We start from the raw sequence: 26,964 nt of genomic DNA, 5'->3' as shown, positions 1-26,964 counted from the left end.
GGACTGTGAATGTGCTGGGAGAGTGAACCTGCTGGGACTGTGAATGTGCTGGCAGAGTGAACCTGCTGGGACTGTGAATGTGCTGGGAGAGTGAACCTGCTGGGACTGTGAATGTGCTGGGAGAGGGAACCTGCTGGGACTGTGAATGTGCTGGGAGAGTGAACCTGCTGGGACTGTGAATGTGCTGGGAGAGTGAACCTGCTGGGACTGTGAATGTGCTGGGAGAGTGAACCTGCTGGGACTGTGAATGTGCTGGGAGAGGGAACCTGCTGGGACTGTGAGTCTTGATCCTGAAAGGGGGCGGGGCTATTGTTTGTGTCGTGCTGTGGGGCGCATGTGCGGAGTTGTTGTTGGCGTCAAAGTCTCTGGTCTTTGGCGTTGAGGCGGAGAGAGGGAAAAGGAGGAAAAGCAGAAGGAAGGAGGAGTGGGTGAGAGTATGGAGGAGAAGGGGAGGGTCACAGGGAGGGGCTGCTGGGCTCTGAAGCCCCAGTTTGTGGTTTGAAAGGGGTTAACCCGCCCTCTGATCCCAGTTGTGCCCCTTGTGTACATTTAAAAAGTTACAGACCTGCCCACGTCACCTTAAATAAACTCCCATCCGTCTCCTCCCCTTCATTGTTCAAATGGCAGTGAGCTGCTCTACTGTGGAAGCTGTCACATTTGTAGGTGTTGATTGTGAGGTTGGGTTTCTGCTTTAAATTCCCAGTATCCCCCCCTCCCCCAATACTGTTTTGTATAGAGGGTGTCCTCTGTGCCTCTGAATTGGGTGGGTGGGTGGGGGGTCCATCCAGCCCAATCCTGCACCTACACTTTGCAGCAGAAACAGCCACACCCCCTGGTTCCTCAGAACTTGAGGTTGCTGAGGATCCTCCTCCTGACCTGTCTTGAGATTAGCTAACACTGCTAAGGCTGTTTGCACTGCTGGAATAGTGGCACTTTGTTTTAAAGCAGAGTCTTGGTATGAAACTGGCCACATTTCCCCTTTTCCCCCCAAAAGGAAAAGCCAGTAAAACTAGGGAAATGATTGATACTGGTCCAAACTGGAGTTCCATTTCAAGATATACAAGACCCAGTACCAGTCATTCCCAAGTTTTACTGCTTTATCACCCATCTCCCTTAGCCTCGGGCAGTGCCAGAGGACTGGAGAATTGGACATGTTACACCCTTGTTCAAAAAAACAGGTGTAAAGATAAGCCTAGCAACTACAAGCCGGTCATTTAACCTCAGCGGTGGGGAAACTTCTAGAAACGATAATTCGGGACAAAGTTAACAGTCACTTGGGCTAATGTGGGTTAATTAAGGCAAGCCAGCATGGATTTGTTAAAGGCAACTGTGTTTAACTAACCTTGCTTGAGTTTTTTGATGAGGTAACAGAAGGTTGATGTGGGTCATGCTGTTGATGTAGTGTACATGGATTTCCAAAAGGCATTTGGTACAGTACCATACAACAGGCTTGTGAACAAAGTTAGAGCTCATGGAGTTAAAGTGGCAGTAGCAACATGGATACCAAATTGACTGAGTGACAGGAAACATAGAGTTAATGGTTGTTTTTCAGGCTAGAGGAAGGCTAGTAGTGGAGTTCCCCAGCGGACAGTTTTGAGACCCTTGCTCATCCTGATATATATTAATGACCTAGTTTCAAAATTTGCCAATGATACCAAACTCGGAAGTAGTGTGAACCTTGAGGATAGTGTAAAACTTCAAAAGGACATAGGTTGGTAAATTGGGTGGGCGAAATGTAATGTGAGAAGTGTGAAGTGATTCATTTTGGTAGGAAGAACATGGAGAGACAATATAAAATAAAGGGTACAGTTCTAAAGGGGGTGCAGGAGCAGAGGGACCACGGGGTATATGTGCACAAATGATTGAAAATGGCAGGGCAGGTTGAGAGCGCAGTCAATAAAGCATACAGTAACCCAGATTTTATTAATTAGGGGCACAAAGTACAAAAGCCAGGCAGTCATGATAAACCTGGATCAAACATAGATTTGGCTTCAACTGGAGAATTGCATCCAGTTCAGAGAGTGCAGAAAATATTCATGAGAATGGTTCCAGGGATGAGGGACTTCTCCAATCTATCTGTGACTGAAGCTGGGACTGTTCTCCTTAGAGAAGAGAAGGTTAAGAGAAGATTTGATAGAGGTGTGGAAAATCATGAGGGGTCTGGACAGTGTAGATAGAGAGAAACTGTTCCCATTGGTGGAAGGATCAGAAATCAGAGGCACAGATTTTAGGTAATTGGCAAATGAAGCAATGGCGACATGAGGAAAAACATTTTCATGCGGTGAGTGGTTAGGATCTGGAATGCACTGTCTGAGAGTGTGGTGGAGACAGAGTCAATTGAGTGGTTAGGATCTGGAACGCACTGTCTGAGAGTGTGATGGAGACAGGGTCAATCGAGTGGTTAGGATCTGGAATGCACTGCCTGAGAGTGTGGTGGAGACAGGGTCAATCGAGTGGTTAGGATCTGGAATGCACTGCCTGAGAGTGTGATGGAGACAGGGTCAATTGAGTGGTTAGGATCTGGAATGCGCTGCCTGAGAGTGTGGGGGAGACAGGGTCAGTCGAGTGGTTAGGATCTGGAATGCGCTGCCTGAGAGTGTGGGGGAGACAGGGTCAATCGAGTGGTTAGGATCTGGAATGCGCTGCCTGAGAGTATGGGGGAGACAGGGTCAATCGAGTGGTTAGGATCTGGAATGCGCTGCCTGAGAGTGTGGGGGAGACAGGGTCAATCGAGTGGTTAGGATCTGGAATGCGCTGCCTGAGAGTGTGGTGGAGACAGGGTCAATCGAGTGGTTAGGATCTGGAATGCACTGTCTGAGAGTGTGGGGGAGACAGGGTCAATCGAGTGGTTAGGATCTGGAATGCACTGCCTGAGAGTGTGGTGGAGACAGGGTCAATCGAGTGGTTAGGATCTGGAATGCACTGCCTGAGAGTGTGGTGGAGACAGGGTCAATCGAGTGGTTAGGATCTGGAATGCACTGCCTGAGAGTGTGGTGGAGACAGGGTCAATCGAGTGGTTAGGATCTGGAATGCACTGTCTGAGAGTGTGGTGGAGACAGAGCCAATCGAGTGGTTAGGATCTGGAATGCACTGTCTGAGAGTGTGGGGGAGACAGGGCCAATCGAGTGGTTAGGATCTGGAATGCACTGTCTGAGAGTGTGGGGGAGACAGGGGCAATCGAGGCATTAGGATCTGGAATGCACTGCCTGAGAGTGTGGGGGAGACAGGGTCAATCGAGGCGTTAGGGTCTGGAACGCACTGTCTGAGAGTGTGGGGGAGACAGGGTCAATCGAGGCTTTCAAAAGGGAATCGGATAATCATCTGGAGAGGAAAAATTGCAGGGCTACAGGGAAAAGGTGGGGAAGTGGCATTTGGTAAACTGCTCCTTCGGGGGTTAGCACAGACATAATGGCTGAATGGCCACCTCCTGTGCTGTAACCATTCTAGGAACTAACAATTCTTTGAATGTACTACAGGGGAGTGCTATTAAACAGAACGTATTGCCTGTAAACAAGGAATTCTGACTGGGTTGATGATTGTACAGAGGGTGCCCACGACTTGGCATGAGGATTCAGTTCCTTTTCCCGGTTTCCACCCCAGTAATTGTGCTTTGCAGTTTTCAGGATGAGCTTCCTTGATCCTGATGACCTGCTGCAGTGTCCCTATGACAGGAACCATCATATCCGAGCTTGCCGATTTCCCTACCACCTGGTGAAATGCAGGAAGGTAAGACCGCAGGACTATGCATATAACCCTGGAGTAGCCTAGAACATGCAACGACAACTTACTTTCCTACGAGTGCACTAGAAATGTAAATTGCCCTAAGGTGCTTCACAGGTGCGTGTTCAGACAAAAATTTGACACAGTCACATGAAGAGATATTAGCGCAGATGACCATAGCGCGATGAAACAGATTTCAAGGAGGCTTCAAGGAGGAGAGAGAGCTGGAGAAGACCAGGGAGGGGTTTCCAGAACTGAGGACTTAAGCAATCAAAGCCGTGGCTGCCTGTGGTGGAGCAATTAAAATTGGGAAGAGGCCAGAATTAGAGGAGCGCAGAGATCTCAGAGGGTTGTGTGGGGCTGGAGGAGATTACAGAGATAGGGAGGGGCGAGGGATTTGAAAACAAGGATGAGAGTTTGAAAATTGAGGTGTTGCCAAAACTGTAGTTGATATAGCTCAATGAGCAGAGGGGTGAACAAGACTTGGTGTGGTACAGAATGCCCATGACATGGTCCACAGAAACCTGCCTGTGGTTTGAAATGACTGTCCTCTTATCATCTTAAAAATGTCTGATTTTTGGGTTATCTTAAGATTTCGATCAATTTTCTGAGTCCAAAATTCTATTAATTCTGTTTCTCCCATAAGGATTAGGCTTTTGTTCTATCTCATTTGTGCTTTGAACCAATTTATACTGTGCTCTTTTTTAAAGAGATTAAAGGGCGATTTAATAAAGGTGCTCAAAATCACACAGGGTTTTGAAAGGGTGAATACCAGTAAGGAGAAACTGTTTCCAAGAAGGGTTGATAACCAGAGGGCACAGATTTAAGTTAATTGGCAAAAGAGCCAGTGGTGATATGAGAAGCGTGTTTAGGCAGCAAGTTGTAGTGATTGGGAAAGCACTACCTGAAAGGGTGGTAGAAGCAGATTCAATAGTAACTTTCAGAAACAAATTGGAATAATACAGGGAATGGGTGTCATACTCTGGCAGTGAAGGAAGAAACCAGAGGCAGTCTTTACTTGGTATCGATTTATTTACAGAGCAAATTATTACAGGTATATACCTCCTAGCTTAACTCCCGCTCTGTGTCAGTAAGTGTCTCTTTACTTGTACTCAAGAAACCATCCAGTCAATGCCCCCTATTTGTATATACTTAACCTCAATTGATACAGTTAAAAATGGGAAAGGGGCTGGAACTAATTGGACAGCTCTTATGAAGATCCAGCAAAGACGAGAGAGAACTTTTTTCTTCTAAGAAACATCTTGCACACTTCTGGAGTTAGCTACAACTGAGCTTGTTTGAGCACTGTTGATTTTTGGAGTGACTGGGGAGTCATGGCTCCTGGGGCTAATATGGGATCAGAATCAGTCTTGCCGACCGCTAGCAACTTATCCACTCGAAGCATAACCAGCCTTTCAAGTACATCCTGCCTATCAATTTTCACACTATCCATCACCACTTTTACCATTATCCCATCAACACCCTCTTTGTTAGTAAAGACTGATGCAAAGAACTCATGGAGTATTCTAGTCTTGCACCACACCTCTGAGCATATATTGCCCTCTTTGTCCCTAAAGACCCCAACTTATTGTATTTGGCCTGGTTCTCACTTGAAGAATTCACCCAATATGGATGATGCACCCTCTTTTTTTGTTTCATCATATTCTCTATCTCCGTCTTCATCCAATGAGCCCTGGCCTTGGTCCACTTACCTTTCCCTCTGTTGGAATTTACTGAGGCTGTTACTGTTTTATCTGTCAGTCTTTGGTTCCATTTTACTCTGGCTAGATCCCAAATATCATCCTATTGAAGTTAGCCCTCCTCCAATTTAGAATTTCTTCTTTGGATTGTTTCTTGCTGATTCACTCTTACCCAAGTGCTCCCTCACAGACCAGAGAGAACTTTCCTCTTCTAAGAAACGTCCTGTGCACTACTGGAGTTAGCTACAATTGAGCTTGTTTGAACACTGTTGATTTTTAGGGTAACTGGGAGTCATGGCTCTTGTGGTTAACGCGGGATCAGAATCAGTCTTGCCGACTGCTAGCATCTTTTGCAGACCTCATTCCCCAGCACCAGATCCAGAAATGTCTCCTTCCTAGTTGAGCTGAGAACATACTGATCAAGGAAACTTTCCTAAGCATGGTTCAGAAATTTCGGCCCCCTCCTTACCTTTTATTCTAACATCATTCCAATCGATATATCCACTGGTTGGGGTCATACCTAGCCCAAAGGAAGATGGTTGTGGTTGTTGGAGGTCAGTCATCTCAGCTCCAGGACATCACTGCAGGAGTTCCTCAGGGTAGTGTCCTTGGCCCAACCATCTTCAGCTGCTTCATCAATGACCTTCCTTCCATCATGAGGTCAGAAGTGGGGATGTTCGCTGATGATTGCACAATGTTCAGCACCATTCGCGACTCCTCAGATACTGAAGCAGTCCATGTCCAAATGCAGCAAGACCTGGACAATATCCAGGTTTGGGCTGACAAGTGGTAAGTAAAATTTGTGCTACACAAGTGTCAGGCAATGACCACCTCCAACAAGAGAGAATCTAACCATCGCCCCTTGACATTCAATGGCATTACCATCACTGAATCCCACACTATCAACATCCTGGGGGTCGCCATCGACCAGAAAGTGAACTGGACTAGCCATATAAATACTGTGGCTACAAGAGCAGGTTAGACGCTGGGAATTCTGTGGCAAGTAACTCACTTCCTGACTCCCCTGTGTCTCTCCACCATCTACAAGGTGCAAGTCAGGAGTGTGATGGAATACTCCCTACTTGCTTGGATGAGTGCAGCTCCAACAACACTCGAGAAGCTCGATGCTGTCCAGGACAAAGCAGCCCACTTGATTGGCCCCCCCCATCCACAAACATTCACTCCCTCCACCACCGACACACAGTAGCAGCAGTGTGTACCATCTACAAGATGTACTGCAGGAATTCACCAAGACCCCTTAGACAGCACCTTCCAAACCCACGACCACTACCATCTAGAAGGACAAGGACAGCAGACACATGGGAACACCACCACCTGGAAGTTCCCCTCCAAGTCACTCACCATCCTGACTTGGAAATATATCGGCTGTTCCTTCACTGTCACTGGGTCAAAATCCTGGAACTCCCTCCCTAACAGCACTGTGGGTGTACCTACACCACATGGGCTGCAGCGGTTCAAGAAGGCAGCTCATCACCACCTTCTCAAGGGGCAATTAGGGGTGGGCAATAAATGCTGATCCAGCCAGCGACACCCACATCCTGTGAATGATTTTTTTTTAAAAAAATTGGGTCATTGAAGTCCCCAATATTACCACTTGTACACCTTGCACGTTCTATGACTTCCCTGCTAATTTGCTCCTCTCTCTCAGACACACACAATTTGGGGGCATATAGTATTCCCCCAGCAGTGTGATCATCCTTTGCCCCCTCAGGGATATCCCTTCTTTCCAATACCACAATATCTTCCCTAACCAGTACTGTTATCCCACCTCCATTTTGTCCTTCCATATCTTTTCTGGACGCTTAGTGTCCATAAATATTGAGTGCCTGCCCTCGCCATTTTTAAGCCATATTTCCTTTATTGCCACTACATCGTATTCCCACATATCTATTTGCGTTTGTGTCTCACCAGCCTTATTCACCATACTTTGTGGCTTCACGTGCATGTATTTCAAACCTGTCTTTTTACTCCTCATAGTCCTTAGTCTGCTTCCATCTAGTATGGCACTGCTACCGGCCCAACAACATCACTCCTTTATGTACCTTATCCCTCTTCTACTTCCCATTCTGGTGCCCCCCCGGCCAGTTCTGTTTAAACCCTCCCTAACCCACTAGTGAGCCTCCTTGCGAGGACATTGATCCAAGTCTTGTTGAGGTGCAGCTCATCCCTTTTGAATAGATGCCTCCAAAACAGGTCCCAATGTCCCAAGAACCTGAAGCCCTCCCCCCTGCACCAGGCCTCATCCACGCATTGATCCTCCCTATCTTCCCATTTCTGCTCTCACCAGCGTGTGGCACTGGGAATAATCCAGAGATTACGACCTTCAAGTTCCTACTTTTTAACTTCCTCCCTAGCTCCTTAAAACCTGACTATCGGACCTCAGTACCTGTCCTCTCTATATCGTTGGTTCCGACACATACCACAACTCCTGACTCACTCCCTTCCCTTGTAGAATATTCTGCACTCTCTCCATGATGTCCTTTACCTTGGAACAGGGAAGCAACACACCATGCAGGACTCTCAATGATGCTTACAGAAATGCCTGTCTGTCCCCCTAACTACGGGATTTCCTTTAACTACTCTATTTCTGCTTTGCTGTTCCCTCCTGTGCAGTTGTCCATTGGCGCCATGGTCTGGACTGCACTCCTTCCAGGTATCGTTACTCCCAGCCGTCTCCAATGCTGAGCACGTGGTCGAGAGTGGCTCACCCCCTGAAGACTCCGGCACTTCCCGCCTCTTCCTACTCTTCCAGATGGCCATCTATCTCCTATCCTGACCTCTCTCTGCCTGTGGAGTGACCACCTGCTGGAATGTACGATCCAGGAATCTCTCATCCTCCCTGATGCTCCGCAGTGACTCCAGCTGCCCCCTCAAGCTGGGAAATCCTGAGCTTCAACTGAAGCTGTTGGAGGCACTTTCTACACACGTGGTTCCCCCAAGACACATGAAATGTCCTGAAGTTCCCAGATGTTAGACACAGATGGGCATAGAAGGTCTCATGGCACTATTTTGAAGAGCAGCAGGGGATCTCGGCCAGCACCCTTGGGTCAATATTTGTCATTAGCTGTCCCTCGATTCGAGGATGACGTCTACTCAGGGTCACGAGTTTCCGCAACGGGTCTTCACGTGACTGAACAGGCCGATTCTCAACCGACAGATGTTTGGCTACATGGGGCAGGATGACCCATGAGGCAGTCGGATCCGGAGTGCAGGATTTGCTTCCTTTTCTCTCCTCTGTCACTGCTCTCCCTCACCATTTAAGATGTTGTGACTCAAAGCATGATGGGCAAGTTGTCACCATTTTGAACGCTTGATAGCAAGCTCATCCCAGTCGTTGATGTCAATGCTACAAGGTGAGAGAGTGTCTTTGAAGTGTTTATTTTTGTCCTTCCCAGAACGTTGGCCATTTGGGCGTTAAGAAAACAGGACCTGGCGGGGGAGATACTTATTGGCTATCTGGACACTGTGTTCAGACCATCGAGTTCATTCTGTAGGAGTTTTGCCCGAATGCTTGTGGAGCTGGCTTCAAGAAGGACACTAGTGTTTGTTTGACGGTCCTCCCATTGAACCTGGAGGATGTGCCGGTGGCATTGCTGATGGAACTTCTCATGTCTCTGATGCACGGTCTGGGTCTCACTACAGTATAGGAGTGTGGTGATGGTAACTGCTCTGTACATTAGGACTTGTGTTGACTTGCAGAGGTCTTTGTTGTCAAACAGTCACTGCATTAGTTTGTAGATGGTCGAGCTGGCACATCTGATCTGGTGTTGGATCTCCTCATTAATAGTGGCTTTCTGAGAGAGGTGGCTGCCAAGGTTTGGGGAGTGCTCAACATATCCCAGAGTCTGTCCTTCACAGTATATATGGGAGGTGGAGTATTTGACTGACTCTGTGGGTTGATATGAATTTCGTTTAGGCAATATTCATGTACAGACCAAGTCTCTTGTATGCAGAGATTGAGAGTGGCTTGCAAATCTGGTGCAGTCATCTGCAAACTGTAAATCATGTATGTCTATGATGGTCAGTTTGGCTTTGGCATGGAGGCGACTGAGGTTAGAGTTTTCCATCGAGATGGTATTTAATGCTGATACCAGAGGGCAGTTGATCTTTGAGGTGAATAGTTACTGTCAGGTACATTGTAAATAGTATAGGGGTAATCACACATCCTTGCCAGGTTTTGAAGACATCTGTTTCAGATCTCCCACTCAAGACCACTGCAATCATATCATCATGAAGCAATTGCAGGATTGTGATGAAGTTTCTTGGACATCCAAATCTCTGAAGCACAATCCACAGAGCCTCATGATTTACTGAGTTAAATGCTTTGGTCAGGTCGATGAATGAAATGAAGAGTTCCTGGTGGTGTTCTTGACATTTTTCTTCGATTTGCCTGGCAGCAAAGACCATGTCAAAGGTTCCTCTGGAAGGTCGAAAGCTACGCGGTGTCTCTGGGAGGATTTCCTCAGCTACAGGAAATAGGCGATTCAGGCGAACAAATGTCAGGAATTTCCTTGCTATGGATAGGGAAATGCCTCGATAGTTTCCACAGCATGATTTATCTCCCTTCTTGAATATAGTTACAATAATCGCATTCCTCAAGTCAGGGGAGTTATTTTCCCTCCCTAATCCATAGGATGAGTCCTGATGTGAGCAACAGCCCCACCAGCTTTGAAGACCTCAGCTAGAATACCATAGGGGTCACAGCCTTTGGTGTTTCTCATTTGGTTAGATTGCTTGTTGCAGCTCTCCCACCGATAGTGGTTCTCCCATGGATTCTACCGCAGGATACTGGGGGATAGCCTGGGGAGTATCAGCTGCCATTGTGGATTCACGGTTGAGGAGTTGTTGAAAATGTTCTTTCCAGTGTTGATGGATGGCATTGTTATCCTTAAGAAGAGAAATACCATCCTGTGAGTGGAGGGGATTTTGCTACTCTTCATTCCTCAACCAACATCACAAAATCACAGACACGCAGATTATCTAGTCATTATCACATTGCTGCCTGTTGGAGCTTGATGTGTGTAAATTGGCTGCTGTATTTCCTACATGACAACACTTTAAACGTTCTTCACTGGCTCTGAAGCACTTTGGAATGTCCTTGGGTCATGAAAGGCGCTATATAAATCCAAGCCGTTTGAAAGATTTGGAGTTGAGAGAGAAACTGAGACTGATTTAAGGCATGTAGACAGTAAGTGGATACTAAGAGGTGGAGTAGGTCCTATTAGGGATAAACAGGATGATCTATTCTTAAAGGTGCAGATCAAGGCTAGAATATTTGATCAATACTTTGTACCTGTGTTTACTAAGGAGGAGGGTGCTAGTAAAATTTCAGTGGAATTGGAGATGGTAGAGGTGGGTTGAAAATTGATAGGCAGGCTATACTGGAAAAGCTGGCTATGCTTAGAGTGGATAAATTGCCTGATCTGAATGGTTTGCATCCCAGGTTGCTAAAGAAGTTGAGTACAGATAGCGGAAGGGCTCACCATAATCTTCTCTAGATATGGAAGGGAAGGATGTAAGGACAGTCCTAGTAACTACAGTTAATTTAACGTCACTGGTTGGTAAGGTTTTAGTAACGGTAATCGGAGGGAAAGAAATAAACGGGCGTTGGGAGGGTTTGAGTTCATTAAGGAGAGCCAGCAAAGATTTGTAAAAGACAGATTGTGTTTGACTAATCTAATTGAATTTATTGATGAAGTAACAGAGAAGGTTGATGAAGGGAATGTGGTGGATGTTGTCTCTGTGGATTTTAAGAAAGAGTTTGACAAAATACCACATAAAGGATGGTTAAGAAAATTGAGGCTCATGGAATAGGAGGGTCAGTGTCCAGTCGGATAAAAAATTGGCTTAAGGACAGAAAACAGCGAGTTGTGGTCAATGGCTGTTTTTCGAACTGGACGATAATAGACAGTGGTGTTCCCTGAGAGTCTACAGAGATTGTTCTATAAGGATTCAATGGGCTGAATGGTCTCCTTTTGTGCCGTAAAGAATCTGTGACACTATCTCAACTGAAAGACAGCACCTCTGACAGTGCAGCACTCCCTCAGCACTGCGCTGAAGCCTCAGCCTAGGTTTTGTGCTCCAGTCTCCGGAGTGAGACTTGAACCCTGGACCTCTGACTCAGGCAAAATCGCTATTGCACTCGGCCATTGCTTTCCTGTAAATGGAGTCCAAAGCTGAACGGCCCGCACCAAATTCCTCCTCTTTAGCTTTATGACCCGCACCCCTGGTTATACATCCCAGCGTGGACTCTGGGCTGAATAGCTTCCTTCTGTGCCACAATGACTCTGTTTGCTTCCATTACACTCTATGATCACTGAATCAACAGTTTTAATGGCATCCAGACCAAAGGCTTGCAGTCAGTCCGCTTCTCTGCCTTTTCAGTCACATTGTCACATAACATGCTCCCCACATTGGGAGGTTTATTAAAAAATTAGCCGGTAAGTTTGAGAGCGAACCTGGAAGAGAGCGGTTTCTATAGTGTTCATTTGGGACAAGTTTGCCATATCAATTGATCTTGAGGAAACCACTAATTTTTGCAGTTACATTGGTAACCGGCAACTCTCCCACTTGAATTGAACTGCACTTATTAGCAGAGCTGGTTCGGTCTGGGTAGAGGCGGGATTGGACAAGATGAAACTTTTAACCCTTGATCGTTGGCTAATAGGGACGTTGGTGAAAAGAATAATGCATGTTTCATTGGACCCAACTCGAATCTACTGGAGCTGAGCACCGTGTCTGCCGGTGAACAATGGGGTAGCAGGAATTTCAATTTAGTGTGCCATAGGCTCTCTATATTCTTTAGTAACTAGAAGGCAGGTGGTAAGGAAATGGGGCAGGGCATGGTAGGGGGTCATTCTACCATTGTTACAGATCTCTGCAAATATCATTATTGAGGCTTTAGAATTGGTTCTATGGCCCTCATCAGTAATTAGAATGTCCATGTGTTTAACAATTAACTAAACGGTTGATAATCAGGCTTTCTGTTTGCTTTCAAAAATCCACTCTTTTTCAAAAAAAAATTGCAAGAAATGCCCCTCTCTCGCTCTGTAACACTTTCTGAATTTATCAAGCTTGAGTAACTCAAATCTAACAAAAGCCCCACGAGCTGTGTAATTGGTGCAGCCCGCCATTTTAATGGCGCTCTCAAATGCCCGGGCAGCAGTGGCCCTGATGATGGGCAGGAAAGGCAGGGGCAACCCTGTCTCGGAGGACCCTGCCCTTGCTGCTGAGTGGGTGGAGTCTGTGGCTACCGTCAACCAGGCAGACCTGGGGGTGGGGGAGGGGGCAGGTGTTTGGTGAGGGGGTGGGGGCGGGGGGGTGGGGGGGGTGGCGTTGTTGCTATGGGCAGCCATTGTTGCCAGGGGCCTCCTACTTGGGCCACTGAGTGCCCGATTAAGAGCTTCCCTCCCCCAACGGTGAAATGCCATAGCGGCAGGGAGGTGACAGGGACACTGCTCAGTTTTACCGCTCACCCTCCACCTTCCCTCCTGGTTTTACCCTGCAGCCTGCCCCTGCAGGCTCCATGAAATCCTGGCCATTCTCTCTCTGCTTGACCTTCACTCGACACCAACAAAAGCTTTGAAATCTGCACCCTGGCACTTCTTCAAATCATTTTGTGGAACTGCCAAATAGATTTTGTGGCAATACTTCTGTCAGATTCTATAATTCAGCTCGCTAATTGCTACAAATGAGCCCTGGAAAATTGCATACACAGCCTGCAAGGATCTGCCTTTAACAGAGTTACTGCTGTTGGCAGAAGTATTAAGCCCAGGCTTTTGGGAGAGCTGCAACTTTGAAGTAAAAGCCTTGGGGGCTTTGGAAAATAGTGGTTAAACCTAATTATGTCACTGCAAAATATGCATTTTTTTTAATTTTAGAGCTTAATTTGGGCATTAGAATTTTTACTGAGTGAAAAATGGAGGCTGAAATTCTTGTGAGAAAGCATCGAGTAATTTGAGTCATTCAAATGAACTGTGTTGCCAAGATTTGACACTGGGATTTCCATTTTCGTTCTGAATGTTTTTACTATTTGTATCTTCTATCTTGGGAAAACGGTGACCCACCAAACAAGGGTTGCGGGCGGGAAGTGTGTGTGGATACAAGAGTTTCAAGAACATACATAGATGTCGATAGATTAGGTGAGCGGGCAAAGATCTGGCAAATGGAGTTTAATGTGGGAAAATTTGAAATTGTCCATTTTGGTAGGAAGAATAAAAGAGAGGCATATTATCTAAATGGTGAGAGATTGCAGAGCTCTGAGATGCAGAGGGATCTGGGTGTCCTAGTGCATGAATCACAAAAGGTTAGTATGCAGTTACAGCAAGTAATTAGGGAAGCTAATCGAATGTTATAATTTATTGTGAGGGGAGTTGAATACAAGAGTAGGGAGGTTATGCTTCAGTTGTAGAGAGCATTGGTGAGACCACATCTGGAGTACTGTGCACAGTATTGGTCTCCTTATTTAAAGAAAGATATAAATGCGTTGGAAGAAGTTCAGAGAAGGTTTACCAGGCTAATACCTGGAATGGGCGGGTTGGCTTGTGAGAAAAGGCTAGACAGGCTGTCCCCTCTTTCTGCCACCCCCTCTACCCCAGGTCTGCCTGGTTGACTGGAGTTTAGAAGAGTAAGAGACGACTTGATTGAAACATATAAGATCCTGAGGGGACTGACAGGGTGGATGTGGAGAGGATGTTTCCTCTTATGGGAGAATCTAGAACTAGGGGGTCACTGTTTAAAAATAAGGGGTCACTCATTTAAAACAGAGATGAGGGGAATTTTTCCTCTCAGAGGGTTGTGAGCCTTTGGAACTCTCTTCCTGAAAAAGCAGTTGAGGCAGAGTCCTTGACTATCTTTAAGGCTGAAGCAGAAAGGTTCTTGATTAACAAGGGGGTGAAAGGTTATCGGGGGTAGGCGGGAGGTTACAATCAGATCAGCCACGATCTTATTGAATGGCGGAGCAGGCTTGAGGGGCCGAATGGCCTACTCCTGCTCCTAATTCATCTGTTTGTATAAGTGGTCCGGAATTGAACATGTTATTCCTGCTTTGACTTTACCATCAGAATTTTCCGGACAAAGCTCGGAATTTAGAGTCCTGTCCCTTTAATGCAAGACACCGGATCCCGAAAGCTGAGATGAAGCACCACATCACAATTTGTGCAGACAAGAAGGTTATTGAGGAGGATTTTGGTAAGAAAACATGCTACGCTGTAGGGTGGTTTCAGTACTTTGTCCTATGTTTGGCAGGGCCACGACATACAAAGTCTGGCTAGACCATTGCACTCCAGTCTGCAGTGTGTTGGCCTCCTGTCGGGCATGTGTGTTGCTGCCCGCTCTCGATGGTGGCGATTGCAGCTGTATGGATGTCGATGGTTGTAGCTGGAGGAATCAGATTCTCCCTCCCAGAAACATGATAGGGTCCCCCTTGTCCTCACTTATCACCCCACCAGCCTCCGCATTCAAAGGATCATCCTCCACCATTTCCGCCAACTCCAGCATGATGCCACCACCAAACACATCTTCCCTTCACCCCCCCTGGCGGCATTCCACAGGGATCGTTCCCTCCGGGACACCCTGGTCCACTCCTCCATCACCCCCTACACCTCAACCCCCTCCCACGGCACCTTCCCATGCAACCGCAGAAGATGCAACACCTGCCCCTTTACTTCCCCTCTCCTCACCGTCCAAGGGCACAAACACTCCTTCCAAGTGAAGCAGCATTTCACTTGCACTTCCCTCAATTTAGTCTACTGCATTCGCTGATCCCAATGCGGTTTCCTCTACATTGGAGACCAAACGCAGACTGGGTGACCGCTTTGCAGAACACCTTCGTTCTGTCCGCAAGCATTACCCAGACCTCCCTGTCACTGGCCATTTCAACACTCCACCCTGCTCTCATGCCCACATGTCCGTCCTTGGCCTGCTGCATTGTTCCAGTGAAGCTCAACGCAAACTGGAGGAACAGCACCTCATCTTCCGACTAGGCACTTTACAGCCTTCCGGGCTGAATATTGAGTTCAACAATTTTAGATCTTGAACTCTCTCCTCCATCCCCACCCCCTTTCTGTTTTTTCCCCCTCCTTTTTGTTTTTTCCAATAATTTATATAGATTTTTCTTTTCCCACCTATTTCCATTATTTTTAAATGTATTTCCATCCTTTGTTTTATCTCTACCTTTTAGCCTATTTCAATAATCCCTTCCCCCCTCCCCACCCCCACTAGGGCTATCTGTACCTTGCTCGTCCTGCTTTCTACCCATAATTAGCACATTCCTTTAGATAATATCACCACCTTCAACACCTCTTTGTCTTTTTGTCTGTGACATCTTTTGGTTATCTCCACCTATCACTGGCCCTTTACCTAGCTCTCCTTGTCCCAACACCCCCCTTAAACCAGCTTATATTTCACCCCTTTCCTATTTTTACTTAGTTCTGTTGAAGGGTCATGAGGACTCGAAACGTCAACTGTGCTCTTCTCCGCCGATGCTGCCAGACCTGCTGAGTTTTTCCAGGTATTTCTGTTTTTGTTCTGGATTTCCAGCATCCGCAGTTCTTTGCTTTTATCTCTGTGTCATGGGTTTTGTTTCATCAGAGGAGCACGTTTGCACTTTGGGTCACCAGCTACCTAGAGGATGTGTCTGCATTATGCAGAACCACCTGCTGACCAAGAATCTGTTCAGACTGTGCTGTGACTGCTGTTCCTGCATTTATCTCAATCGCGCTCCATTGCGAATGGAACATCCAACCCTGATCCCAGCTCAGGCCGATTTGTTGCCTCTGTCACCATCTGAAATGGCTATTCTGCTGCTAAAGGACTCCTTTAGCCATAGGCTCATAGATGTTTACAGCATAGAAGGAGGCCATTTGGCCCATCGTGTCCACACCGGTCAACAACGCTAATCCCATTTTCCAGCGCTTGGCCCATAGCCCTGGAGGCTATGACAACGCAAGTAAATATCTATATCAGAGTTCTGACGAAGAGTCATACGGACTCGAAACGTTAACTGTGTTCCTCTCCGCAGATGCTGTCAGACCTGCTGAGCTTTTCCAGCTATTTTTGTATTTGTTTCAGATTTCCAGCACCCGCAGTATTTTGCTTATATCTGAATATCTAAATACTCCTTAAATGTTAAGAGAGTTTCTGACTCAACCACCCTTTCAGGCAGTGAGTTCCAAACTCCCACCACCCTCTGGGTGAAAAAAATTCTCCTCAAACCCCCTCTTAGCTTTCTACCTCTTACCTTAAATCTATGCTCCCTGGTTATTGACCCCCTACTAATGGAAAAAGTGCCTTAGTCACCAATGATATTTCCCAAGCGGATATTCATCTCTAAGATAGTTATCTCTCAGCCAGGCAGGACAGACTCCACAGCACAGGTCTAGGACCATGGTACCTGTGACATCAGCTCCCAGATGTGCCTAACGTTTCCTAATTGGAAACGCAAAGTCCTTGGGCTGGACATCTGGCAAAAAGGGGGTCATATTCGGTATCCCTGGGGCCTCTCAAGTAATAGTTACTTAGCCTAAAACAAAATTAAAAATACCTGGAAAAACTCAGCAGGTCTGACAGCATCTACGGAGAGGAACACAGTTAACGTTTCGAGTCCGTATGACTCTTCAACAGAACTAAGTAAAAATAGAAAAGAGGTGAAATACTTAGGTGAAGTTACTTAGCCTACCCAGTTTGACTAAACCAGCACACTCATTGTCACTGAAAGAACTAATGTAACTCTTTCGAGTTATCAACAGATCGCATGTAACTCTTTCGAGTACATTCACAGTTCTTGGTTTCCGGGAGTGGGACATGAACCCACAACCTTCTGATTCAAAGGCGACAACTTCACAATCACTCAGTTAAAGACAAATTGCTGCAGGTGCTGGGCATTTAAGAATGGAAAGCGCTGGGAACACTCAGCAGGTCAGGCAGCATCTGCGGAGAGAGGAATGGAGTTGACGCTTTGGCTCGATGGCCTGTCATCAGAACAGGAATGTATTCGAAATGAGCAGCATTTAAGGAAACACAGTGTCAGGGACGAAAAGGGAGCGAGGGAAAGGTCTGCAATAGGGCGGAGGGCAGGAGTGCTTAATTACTTCTTAAACGCAATCGCTGCTTTGCAGGCAAACCTGGCAGCTATTCTGCATACAGCGTGCAAGACCCTACCACCAGCACCTACACCCCGTGAATGGATGAATGAATACATTTTAAGAAGTTCAGTGCTTCCCAAGCTTTTTCCCGCTTTGACCCCATTTTAATGCCTCAGACTTTTGAGAGACCCCAGAATGAAGGTTTGGTGGGGGGGTGGCGAGAGCTGTTGAGTGGGGGTGGGGTGCAGGAGTTGAGCGTTAACGGGAGTTGATGAAAACGCAGGGTTTCTGCGAAAGATAAACACCTTTTCACAGCCTCTCTTTTCAGCAGCAGGCCCGGTTTAGGAAAGCATTCCATTCGTCACGCCCACCAATAGAAAGAAAAGCGAGGATTTGAAGGGGTTTTGTAGCTGTGTCCATTCATTCTGAACTCCACGGCAGCCATTGCTGCCCCAGAGCCCATGAGTCCAAAGCCTTGCCTCGCGACCCCACTGGGGGCGGGGGGTCATGACCCACAGTTTGGGAAGCCCTGGATGAGTTCATGTATTTGAGTCCTGATGGAAGCCCATTGATCTGAAATGTTTAACCCTCCCTTGACAGCTGCTGCCAGACCTGCTGAATGCTTCTAACATTTTCTGAACTTGTGATCTGTTTTGGTGTTGGTTGACAGAGGAACGTTGGCCATGACTCTCTTCACTCCTGAGAGTCGCTATGGGATCCTTTGCATTCACTTGAAACAGCAGTTAAGCCAGTTGAGGCTGTGGGTTTAATGCCCATCCAGTAGCCCCAAGCCAACTCTTGTTTTCGTTGGAGCAGAGAAGATTGAGGGGCGACCTGATCGAGGTGTACAAGATTATGAGGGGCATGGACAGGGTGGATAGGGAGCAGCTGTTCCCCTTAGTTGAAGGGTCAGTCACAAGGGGGCATAAGTTCAAGGTGAGGGGCAGGAGGTTTAGGGGGAATGTGAGGAAAAACCTTTTTACCCAGAGGGTGGTGACGGTCTGGAATGCGCTGCCTGGGAGGGTGGTGGAGGCGGGTTGCCTCACACCCTTTAAAAAGTACCTGGATGAGCACTTGGCACGTCATAACATTCAAGGCTATGGGCCAAGTGCTGGTAAATGGGATTAGGTAGGTAGGTCAGGTGTTTCTCACGTGTCGGTGCAGACTCGATGGGCCGAAGGGCCTCTTCTGCACTGTGAGATTCTGTGAACTCCCACAGTACTACGCTGGAGTGTCAACTTAGATTGTGTGTGCGAGTCTGTAATGTAAATTAAATAACATTAATAGGACCAGTCACTTGAGCATTTCAAAAAATGATTGATTGATGAGCTCATTTGAATTAGGAGGATTGGTGCAAATGAGGCAGCTTGCTGGGTATGTGGACTGGGACATTAGCCCAAATGATAGCTTCTGCATGGTTGGCTCTTCCTGGAATCCAGCCCACTGGCCAAAGCCAGCCTGCCAACACTTCACCTAAGTTACGGGAGACTATTTAACCATGAAAGGTATTTCAGCCAATGCTCACTACTTCCAGCAGATGTCGCTGGTTAGCGATTGGGGAAGAGGAACCCTGGCTGACTGGGGGAGATCGAAGCTGTTTATCACTGGCCCAATATGGGATCAGCTAACTTCGGACAGCCTAATACTTATCCCCCAGGGATACGCCAGCCTACTGTTCATGTATGATGTGAAGCTAGAGCAGCTCTTAGAGATTGTGTAACGGTAATCTTCACACTATACTGGCCAGTAATCGTCTGCTTATTCCACAGTGAGCAGTGCTCAGCGAAAACCCTGTGACGTTCCTCAAAGTACTTGGCAATGCCCCCCACTTGAGGAAGACTGGGAGAAAGGTCAGTGCTGGACTTTTTTGCTACCATGTTGAGTTCCCCCTGCCCACATGGAGTACCTCGTGTAAGCCCCCTCTCTTCCACCTTTCCACCCCCTGCCCCAAACTCTTAACTGGTTACAATCTCAGCAACACTCTCCTGTAATACTCATGTCTGTGTCGCCGGGCCAGTTATATTCGCCAATTGACTGTTGCTTTGTGTCCATTCAGCACTGCGCCCCTCAAAAACCAGCTACCCCTCCAGCAAGGGGACGGGGGGGGTAGTGAGGGGCAAAGGGAAGAGTGAGGGTGGTAGAGGAGTTGGGGTAGGAAGGTGGGGAGCAGCAGGAGGGTTGGGAGGTAGGAGGAAGAGGGTGGTGGAGGAGTGGGGTAAGGAGGAGTGGGAGCACAGGTAGGAGAGAGGAGGGGAGGGAAGGGGAGGAGAAGGGCAGTGGGGAAGAGGGTCACATCTGACGATAGTGTAGTCGAGGCATCCAAACTTGATTGGGTGCTGTCAGATTGAGAGGCGGGGGGAAAGAGAGAGAAAACAATTTCACACATCATGGGACAGGAACTATTCACTGAAAATCTGCAGTAGGTTAAACCTTTGAGTTTTGCTGCCCAGAAATAGAGAGTTATCTCTTATTCTGAGCTCCATTTGCTGAAGCTGTCTTCCAGTAGCATTCAGCCCTTAAACCAGGTCACGGTGAATTGGATCTATTCTGCTTTCAATCTTTACCAGTAGTGGGCACTACCTTAACTGTGTATTGATGCAAAGTGCTGTCACCTTGGCTAATAAACAGGGATAAATGAGTCACGCCATTTTGGCCTGTGCACTGTGGTTTTGGCACTATAAGGTACAGGAGCGTAAAGCTTTGATCTTGGAGCTATTAACTGCATTTGGAATTTGTTGCTAACCTTTTTAATTTGCTGATGCCCTGCAGATGAGGATGAATCACCTGGAACTTTCATCTATGGCTACACCAATCTAAACAAAAATTGCATCAAAGCCAGGTAACTACCCTTGTATGGACTGACTCTGCAGAGGATTATCTGTTGCTGGAAGTGTGTGTCTGACCTGCTGTGTTTGTCTTGTGCTGACACGCTGCTCCTCCTGCCAGCTGTGTATTTTGAACTTGGTGTAAGCAGTTGCACAAAGTGCCAATGCTTACAGAGAACTTTCACAGTAGCCTGGCAGACAGACCCATGAAATAAGTAGAGGTTTCATGCCTGATCATTTTCAAACTAAATCCACGTTGACCAAACAGCCCCACGGGAAGGCGCAATCAGAGGAGGAGTGTGAAACCTGAGATTAAATTCGGATAGTGAGAGAGGAAGGGCTTTAACATCTTTGAAAGTCGAGAAATCCCCAGCCCTGGGCGAAATGGACCCTCAGCTGCTAAAATATGCCAGGGAAGAATTAGCAAAGGCTCTGACCATCACTTTCCAAAACTCTCTGGCTACAGCAGTGGTGCCAGAGGACTGGAGACGGCTAGTGTTGTTTAAAAAGGGAGAAAGGGACAGACCGAGTGATCACAGACCAGTCAGCCTAACCTCGGTGATGGGAAAATTATTAAGAAAGAAATTCTGAGGATAAACCTTCATTTGGAAACAGACAGATTAATCAAAGACAGTCAGCACGGATTTGTTAAGGGAAAGTCATGTCTGACCGAACATGATTGGATTTTTTTGCGGAGGTAATAAGGAGGGTCAATGAGGGTCATGCATTGATGTAGTCGATATGGATTTTAACAAGGCTTTTGATAAGTTCCCACCTGGCAGGCTGGACACAAAAGTAAAAGCCTGTGGGACCCAAGGCAAAGTGGCAAGTTGGATCCAAAATTGACCCCAAGGCAGGAAGCAAAGGGTAAAGGTCGATGGTGTTTGTGTGACTGGAAGACTGTTCCCAGTGGGGTTCCACACGGCTCAGTATGAGGTCCTTTGCTTTTTGTGGTGTATATCAATGATTTGGACTGGAATGTAGGGGATATGATTAAGAGGTTTGCAGATGATACAAATATTAGCCGTGTGGTTGATAATGAAGAAGGAAGCTGTGGACTGCAGGAAGATATCGATGGACTGGTCAGGTGGGTAGAAGAGTGGCAAATGGAGTTCAATCCAGAGAAGTGTGAGGTAATACATTTGGGGAAGGCTAACAAGGAAAGGGAATCCACACTAAATAGTAGGATACTGAGAAGTGTAGAGGAACAGAGGGACCTTGGAGTGCGTGTCCATGTAATGGGTAATGGGCGATGGGTCTGTCTCCACACACAGGTTATTCTTATGATTCTGGGCAGGTAGATACTGTGTTTAAGAAGGCACACGGGATACTTGCCTTTATTAGCAGAGGTCTAGACTATAAGAGCTGGGAGGTAATGCTGGAACTGTCTAAAACACCAGTTAGGCCACAGCTAGAGCACTGTGTACAGTTCTGGTCACCGCACTATAGGAAAGATGTGATTGCACTGGAGAGGGTACAGAGGAGATTTTCCAGGATGTTGCCTGGACTGGAGAATTTTAATTATGAGGAAAGATTAGGTAGGATGGGGGTGTTTTCTTCGAACAGAGGAAGAACAGAGGGTTTCTGCCTCTTCCTCCCTTCCAGGCTGTGAGTTCCAGATCCCCACCACCCTCTGGGTGAAAGATATTCCCCTTGAATCCCCTCTAAACCTCCTATCCCTCACTCTAACTCTATGCCCCCTGATTATGGACCCCTCAACCAAGGTGAATAACTCCTTCCTATCCACTCTACCTAGACCCCTCATATTTTATACACTTCAGTGAGGTCTCCCCTCAGCCTCCTCTGTTCCAAAGAAAATAATCCCAGCCGATCCAATCTTTCCTCATAATTAAAATTCTCCAGTCCAGGCAACATCCTGGAAAATCTCCTCTGTACCCTCTCCAGTGCAATCACATCTTTCCTATAGTGCGGTGACCAGAACTGTACACAGTGCTCTAGCTGTGGCCTAACTGGTGTTTTAGACAGTTCCAGCATTACCTCCCAGCTCTTATATTCAATGTCTCTGCTAATAAAGGCAAGTATCCCGTGTACCTTCTTAACCACCTGATGCACCTGTCCAGAATCGTAAGAGGAACCTGTGTGTGGAGACAGACCCATCGCCCATTACCCATTACATGGACACACATTCCAAGGTCCCTCTGTTCCTCTACACTTCTCAGTATCCTACCATTTAGTGTGGATTCCCTTTCCTTGTTAGCCTTCCCCAAATGTATTACCTCACACTTCTCTGGATTGAACTCCATTTGCCACTCTTCTACCCAGCTGACCAGTCCATCGATATTCTGTATCAACCCCGTGCTGTACCTCTCCTGGATGGGGGATGCCGAATGCAGCATGTGTTCTAATTGCCAACAGGAACTAATTCACTCCTTGTGGGACATGCAAAAATTCACCATGTCTGTTTGAATTGGAATTTGAATTTAGCCGATGTTGTGTTGCAGTTAAAAGGCTTTTGCCACTGGAGCAGAAGGAATTTCATTGTTGTCTCATCTCTAGTTCTGTTTCAGCATATGAAAACAACCACAATATCACAGCTGGGGTAAGAGCTCCCAAGTCTTTTCCAGAGCAGCTCTCCTCGAGTGCGCGTGTGGGATCCATTCCGTTTGTTCGGCCTTGGAGGATTGGTAAGGATGAGAGGAGAGTTGGCGACTGCAAGCGGTCACTGGAAATGATGTGTTACTAGCAGGGACATTGTTGTGTCAATTGTTTCGCCCTGGCTTTATTGTCTGCAGCCTGTGTGTGAATTGGCTTGTTATCGATCAGTCTGTTCACAAACCGGGGAAATTACCGGCGTTAACCATTCGGCAAACACACTGGCCCCCGGCATTTGCCGAATTGAATGGCAGGACCACGCATTTGAATTCCACCCCCTTCAGCCAGATTGAGAGGTAGTTGCTGCCAGGCAGTGAGGGTGAGGGAGTAGATAGCGATGGTGGGGGTTGTCTCGAGATCAGGGGAGGGGTTTTCACAGGTGAAGGGGGCATTGGGGGCTGCTGTATTGTCTTGCACTCTCGTGAGACTGAACCACACTGTTCATTTCACAACTTTGGTATCCAGTTTGACCCCAAGGTGAGCTTCTAACTCCATATACACTCAACCACCAAGGCTGCCTATTTCCATCTCTGTAGCTTCACCTGTCCCAGCTCATCTGCTGCTGATCTCCTCATCCATGCCTTCGCCATGTCTAGACTTGACTATCCCGACGCTCCCCTGCCCAGCCTCCCATCCTCTAAACCTCAGCCCATCCAAACTTCTGTCCATATCCTAACTCATGTTAATTCCCGTCCCCCTATCACCCCTGTGCTCACTGACCTACATTGGCTCCCAGTCAAGCAACATCTTGATTTTAAAATCCTCATCCTTGTTTTCAAATCCCTCCATGTCCTCGCCCCTCCCTATCTCTGTAATCTCCTCCAGCCCCACACCCCTCCGAGATCTCTGCGCTCCTCTAATTCTGGCCTCTTGAGCATTCCCGATTCTAATCGCTCCACCATTGGCGGCCGTTCCTTCAGCTGCCTGGGCCCCAAGCTCTGGATTTCCCTCCCTACACCTCTCCGCCTCTCTACCTCACTTTCCTCCTTTAAGACACTCCTTAAAACTGACCTCTTTGACCAAGCTTTTGGTCACCTGACCTAATATCTCCATATGTGCCTCGGTATCAAACTTTGACCCCTCTCCTGTGAAGCACTTTGGAACATTTTACTATGTGAAAACACTACATGTCTCAATGTTCACCCGGTGAATGTAGTTTGAATGTGGTGACTTTCTGATGTAGGCATGTGTAGCTTGGATAGCTGAGTTCTATTTTCAGTTATATCGTCTGAAAGGCGCTAGCTCAAGATCAGCACAAGGGACATCGCAGTGGACTCTTGACAGAGTTAGCAGCGTCGAGGATGGGGGTGGTGTAGGTTGCCTGCACTTTCCTGGTGCTGCTGTCCCTGCTTCTCCCACTCCCATCCAAGCACTGAGCCAACTGCTGGCAGCTCTGTGCTGTTAGCCGTTAATGTGAGTGAAAGCCTGGTTGCAGTTGTAGGTAGCCTCACTCCCAGAACTTGCCCTGCCTCTGACGCACCGATCCTCCAGTCAGCCCCTGAGCTACTGCAGCCTGCAAGCCTGCAGACTACTAGCTTACTGAGCAGGTTGCTGTCTGGATACAGAGCAGGAAGGGCTGAGTGCAGCAGGTCAGTCAGCACCTACATAGGCGAAACGAGGTAAATCCTCAGGACCTGAAATGTTGATTCAGCTGCTGTCTCCTCTCCAGCTGGCTTGCTGAATGTCGTCTTGCTGCAGATTTCCAACCCCTGTGTTTCCAAGCTTAGAATGATTAGAGCACCGACGGAGGCCTATGGTGCTTATGCCAGCTCTATCCAAAGAGCTATCCAGTGAATCCCACTCCCCTGCGCTTTTCAGTAAACAATGCGAGGGATAGGAACAGACTCCGGAAGGGTGTTGACCGATCGATGAAATGGGCAGGCACCTGGTTGGTAAAATTGAACGCGGAGGAGTGTGAGGTGCTACATTTTAATAGGGAAGTGAGGCAATGTGAACTCAAGCGAGTGCAGGAGCAGAGAGGCCGGAGAGAAGGTGGTGGAATCAGTTGGGAAGATAGTTAAAAGGCATGCGGGATCCTTAATCGAGGCGTAGAGCCTATTGTGTGCTGCGCTGTATCATTCAGAGTATGACCATAGCACTAACCTCTGTGTGCTTCTGTTTCAGGTATGACACCTAAAGTGAAAGAGTTGTCTGGTCTCCCACTGCAGTCTGTAAGTGTCAGGGTTGATAAGTTTGTGACACCTGGAAAGGAAAGCACAGAAAGTCTGGCAATCTCCTCTCCCCTCTTGCAAATCCCGGATTGGTTTTTGCCATCTCCTTGTAGAGGGCAAATGGAAAATGGGAGGTTTTTATTTAAAATTCGTTCCTAGGATGAGTGTGCCACCAGCAAGGCTAACATTTGTTGCCCAACTCTAATTGCCCTTGAGTAAATAGTGGTGAGTCAAGAGCCGACCACATTGCTGTCGGTTTGGAGTCACGAGTAGGCCAGACGAGGTAACGAAGGCAGATTTCCTCCCTGGGAGGACTTGGAATCATAGAACGTTTACGGCACAGAAAGAGGCCACTCGGCCCGTCATGTCTGTGCCAGCCAATCAACGAGCACCCCCCAGCCTCATCCCGCTTTCCAGCATTCGGTCCATAGCCCTGCAGGTTACAGCACTTCAGGTGCACATCCAGGCACCTTTTAAATAAGATGATTAAATAACGGTTTCTGCCTCTACTGCCCTTTCAGGCAGTGAGTTCCAGACCCCCACAACCCTCTGAGTGAAAATATTTTTCCTCATCTCTAATCCTTCTACCAATCACTTTAAATCTATGCTGCCTAGTCACTGACCTTTCTGCTAAAGTAAACAGGCCCTTCCCATCCACTCTATCCAGGCCTCTCACAATTTTGTATATCTCAATCAAATCTCCCCCCAGCCTCCTCTGTTCCAAGGAGAACAACCCCAGCCTATCCAATCTCTCCTCATAGCTGCAATTTTCCCAACCTGGGTGGCAACATCCTCGTAAATCTCCTCTCTAATGCAATTAAATCCTTTCTGTAATGAGGTGACCAGAACTGCACACAGTACTCAAGTTGCTGCCTAACTAATGTTTTATATAATTCCAGCATAATCTCCCTGCTCTTATATTCTAATGAAGGAAAGGGTTGTTTTTAACAACAATCGGGCAGTTTCATGATCATTACTTTTGAGTTATTTTAATTCCAGATGTGTTCATTGAATTTAAAGTCTTCCAGCTGCTGTGGTGGGATTTGAGCTCACCTCTCTGGAGCTTTAGGCCTCTGGATTACTAATGCAGTAGCATAACCGTTGTGCTACCATTCCCCCCCATAATGGTAACTGTGAATCTGTGTGAGGAGTACCCAGTGCTGTAGGGTCAGGTACAGCAGAGAGAACCTGTCTGTGCATCACTCTGCCCAGCACTACCAGGGTAAGGCTGCACCTGCCATGCCTGCACAAGGTGTTTAACAGCAGCCCTCAGCAGAATGTTCCTTACTGCGTCAGAGTAGCGCTGGTATAGATTGATATGGGGCCCATTATGCCGGGCGCTGTCCTGATGCAGACAGACACAGCAGCAGCATGGAGCGTTGGCAAGTTGCTGCTTGTGTACACTCCTGCAGCTCGGGGATTGAAGTACTGAAAAATCAAGGGGACGTCTCCGTGTTATGCAAGTTGAAGGCCGTTCGGCATCCTCTAAACGCTCATTCGCCTTCTCATTTTTCAGCCCGTTTCCTCTGTCGTGGAGACAACTGAGAAGGGAACCTAAAGGAGAAGACACTAAGGTTTTAGACAAGGCTTGAATCTGCAGCTGAATTTGTGCTACTGGTTTTAAGTTTCTGTTGCTGCAGGAAGCACTGATTGAAATGGTGGAAAGACTAAATTGTCAGTCAACGGACTTGCAAGTTGTCAACTAAGTGAATCATTTTATAATAGAAACGTTCAGTTGTCTTACTGGAACCTGTCTGATGCTATTTCAAGTGACTTTTGCAAAATCATCTGTTCTCATTTTGTGTAAATATTACATTCCATAATGTAACTG

General features: G+C 47.2%; 1 protein-coding gene across 2 annotated transcripts; it reads left to right on the top strand.

Annotated features, from left to right (window-relative positions):
- Positions 1-352: 352 nt before the first annotated feature.
- Positions 353-26,964, top strand: LOC144677475 (gametocyte-specific factor 1-like). 2 transcript variants are annotated; one of them, XM_078537554.1, is made up of 7 exons: positions 353-424; positions 14,504-14,630; positions 19,294-19,374; positions 20,294-20,363; positions 22,867-22,994; positions 25,087-25,133; positions 26,650-26,964. In XM_078537554.1, the coding sequence occupies exons 2-7, from the start codon at positions 14,576-14,578 to the stop codon at positions 26,689-26,691; spliced, it is 423 nt and encodes a 140-aa protein (XP_078393680.1). In that variant the 5' UTR covers positions 353-424; positions 14,504-14,575; the 3' UTR covers positions 26,692-26,964. The 2 variants fall into 2 exon arrangements, with proteins under 2 accessions (XP_078393680.1, XP_078393679.1); XM_078537553.1 differs by lacking the exon at positions 353-424 and adding an exon at positions 3,621-3,726.

This window comes from Cetorhinus maximus, unplaced genomic scaffold (genome assembly GCF_964194155.1).
Source record: "Cetorhinus maximus unplaced genomic scaffold, sCetMax3.hap1.1 HAP1_SCAFFOLD_2570, whole genome shotgun sequence".
NCBI lineage: Eukaryota > Metazoa > Chordata > Chondrichthyes > Lamniformes > Cetorhinidae > Cetorhinus > Cetorhinus maximus.
Note: the sequence above shows the minus strand (reverse complement) of the source record. Positions and strands in the feature narration are given on the sequence as shown.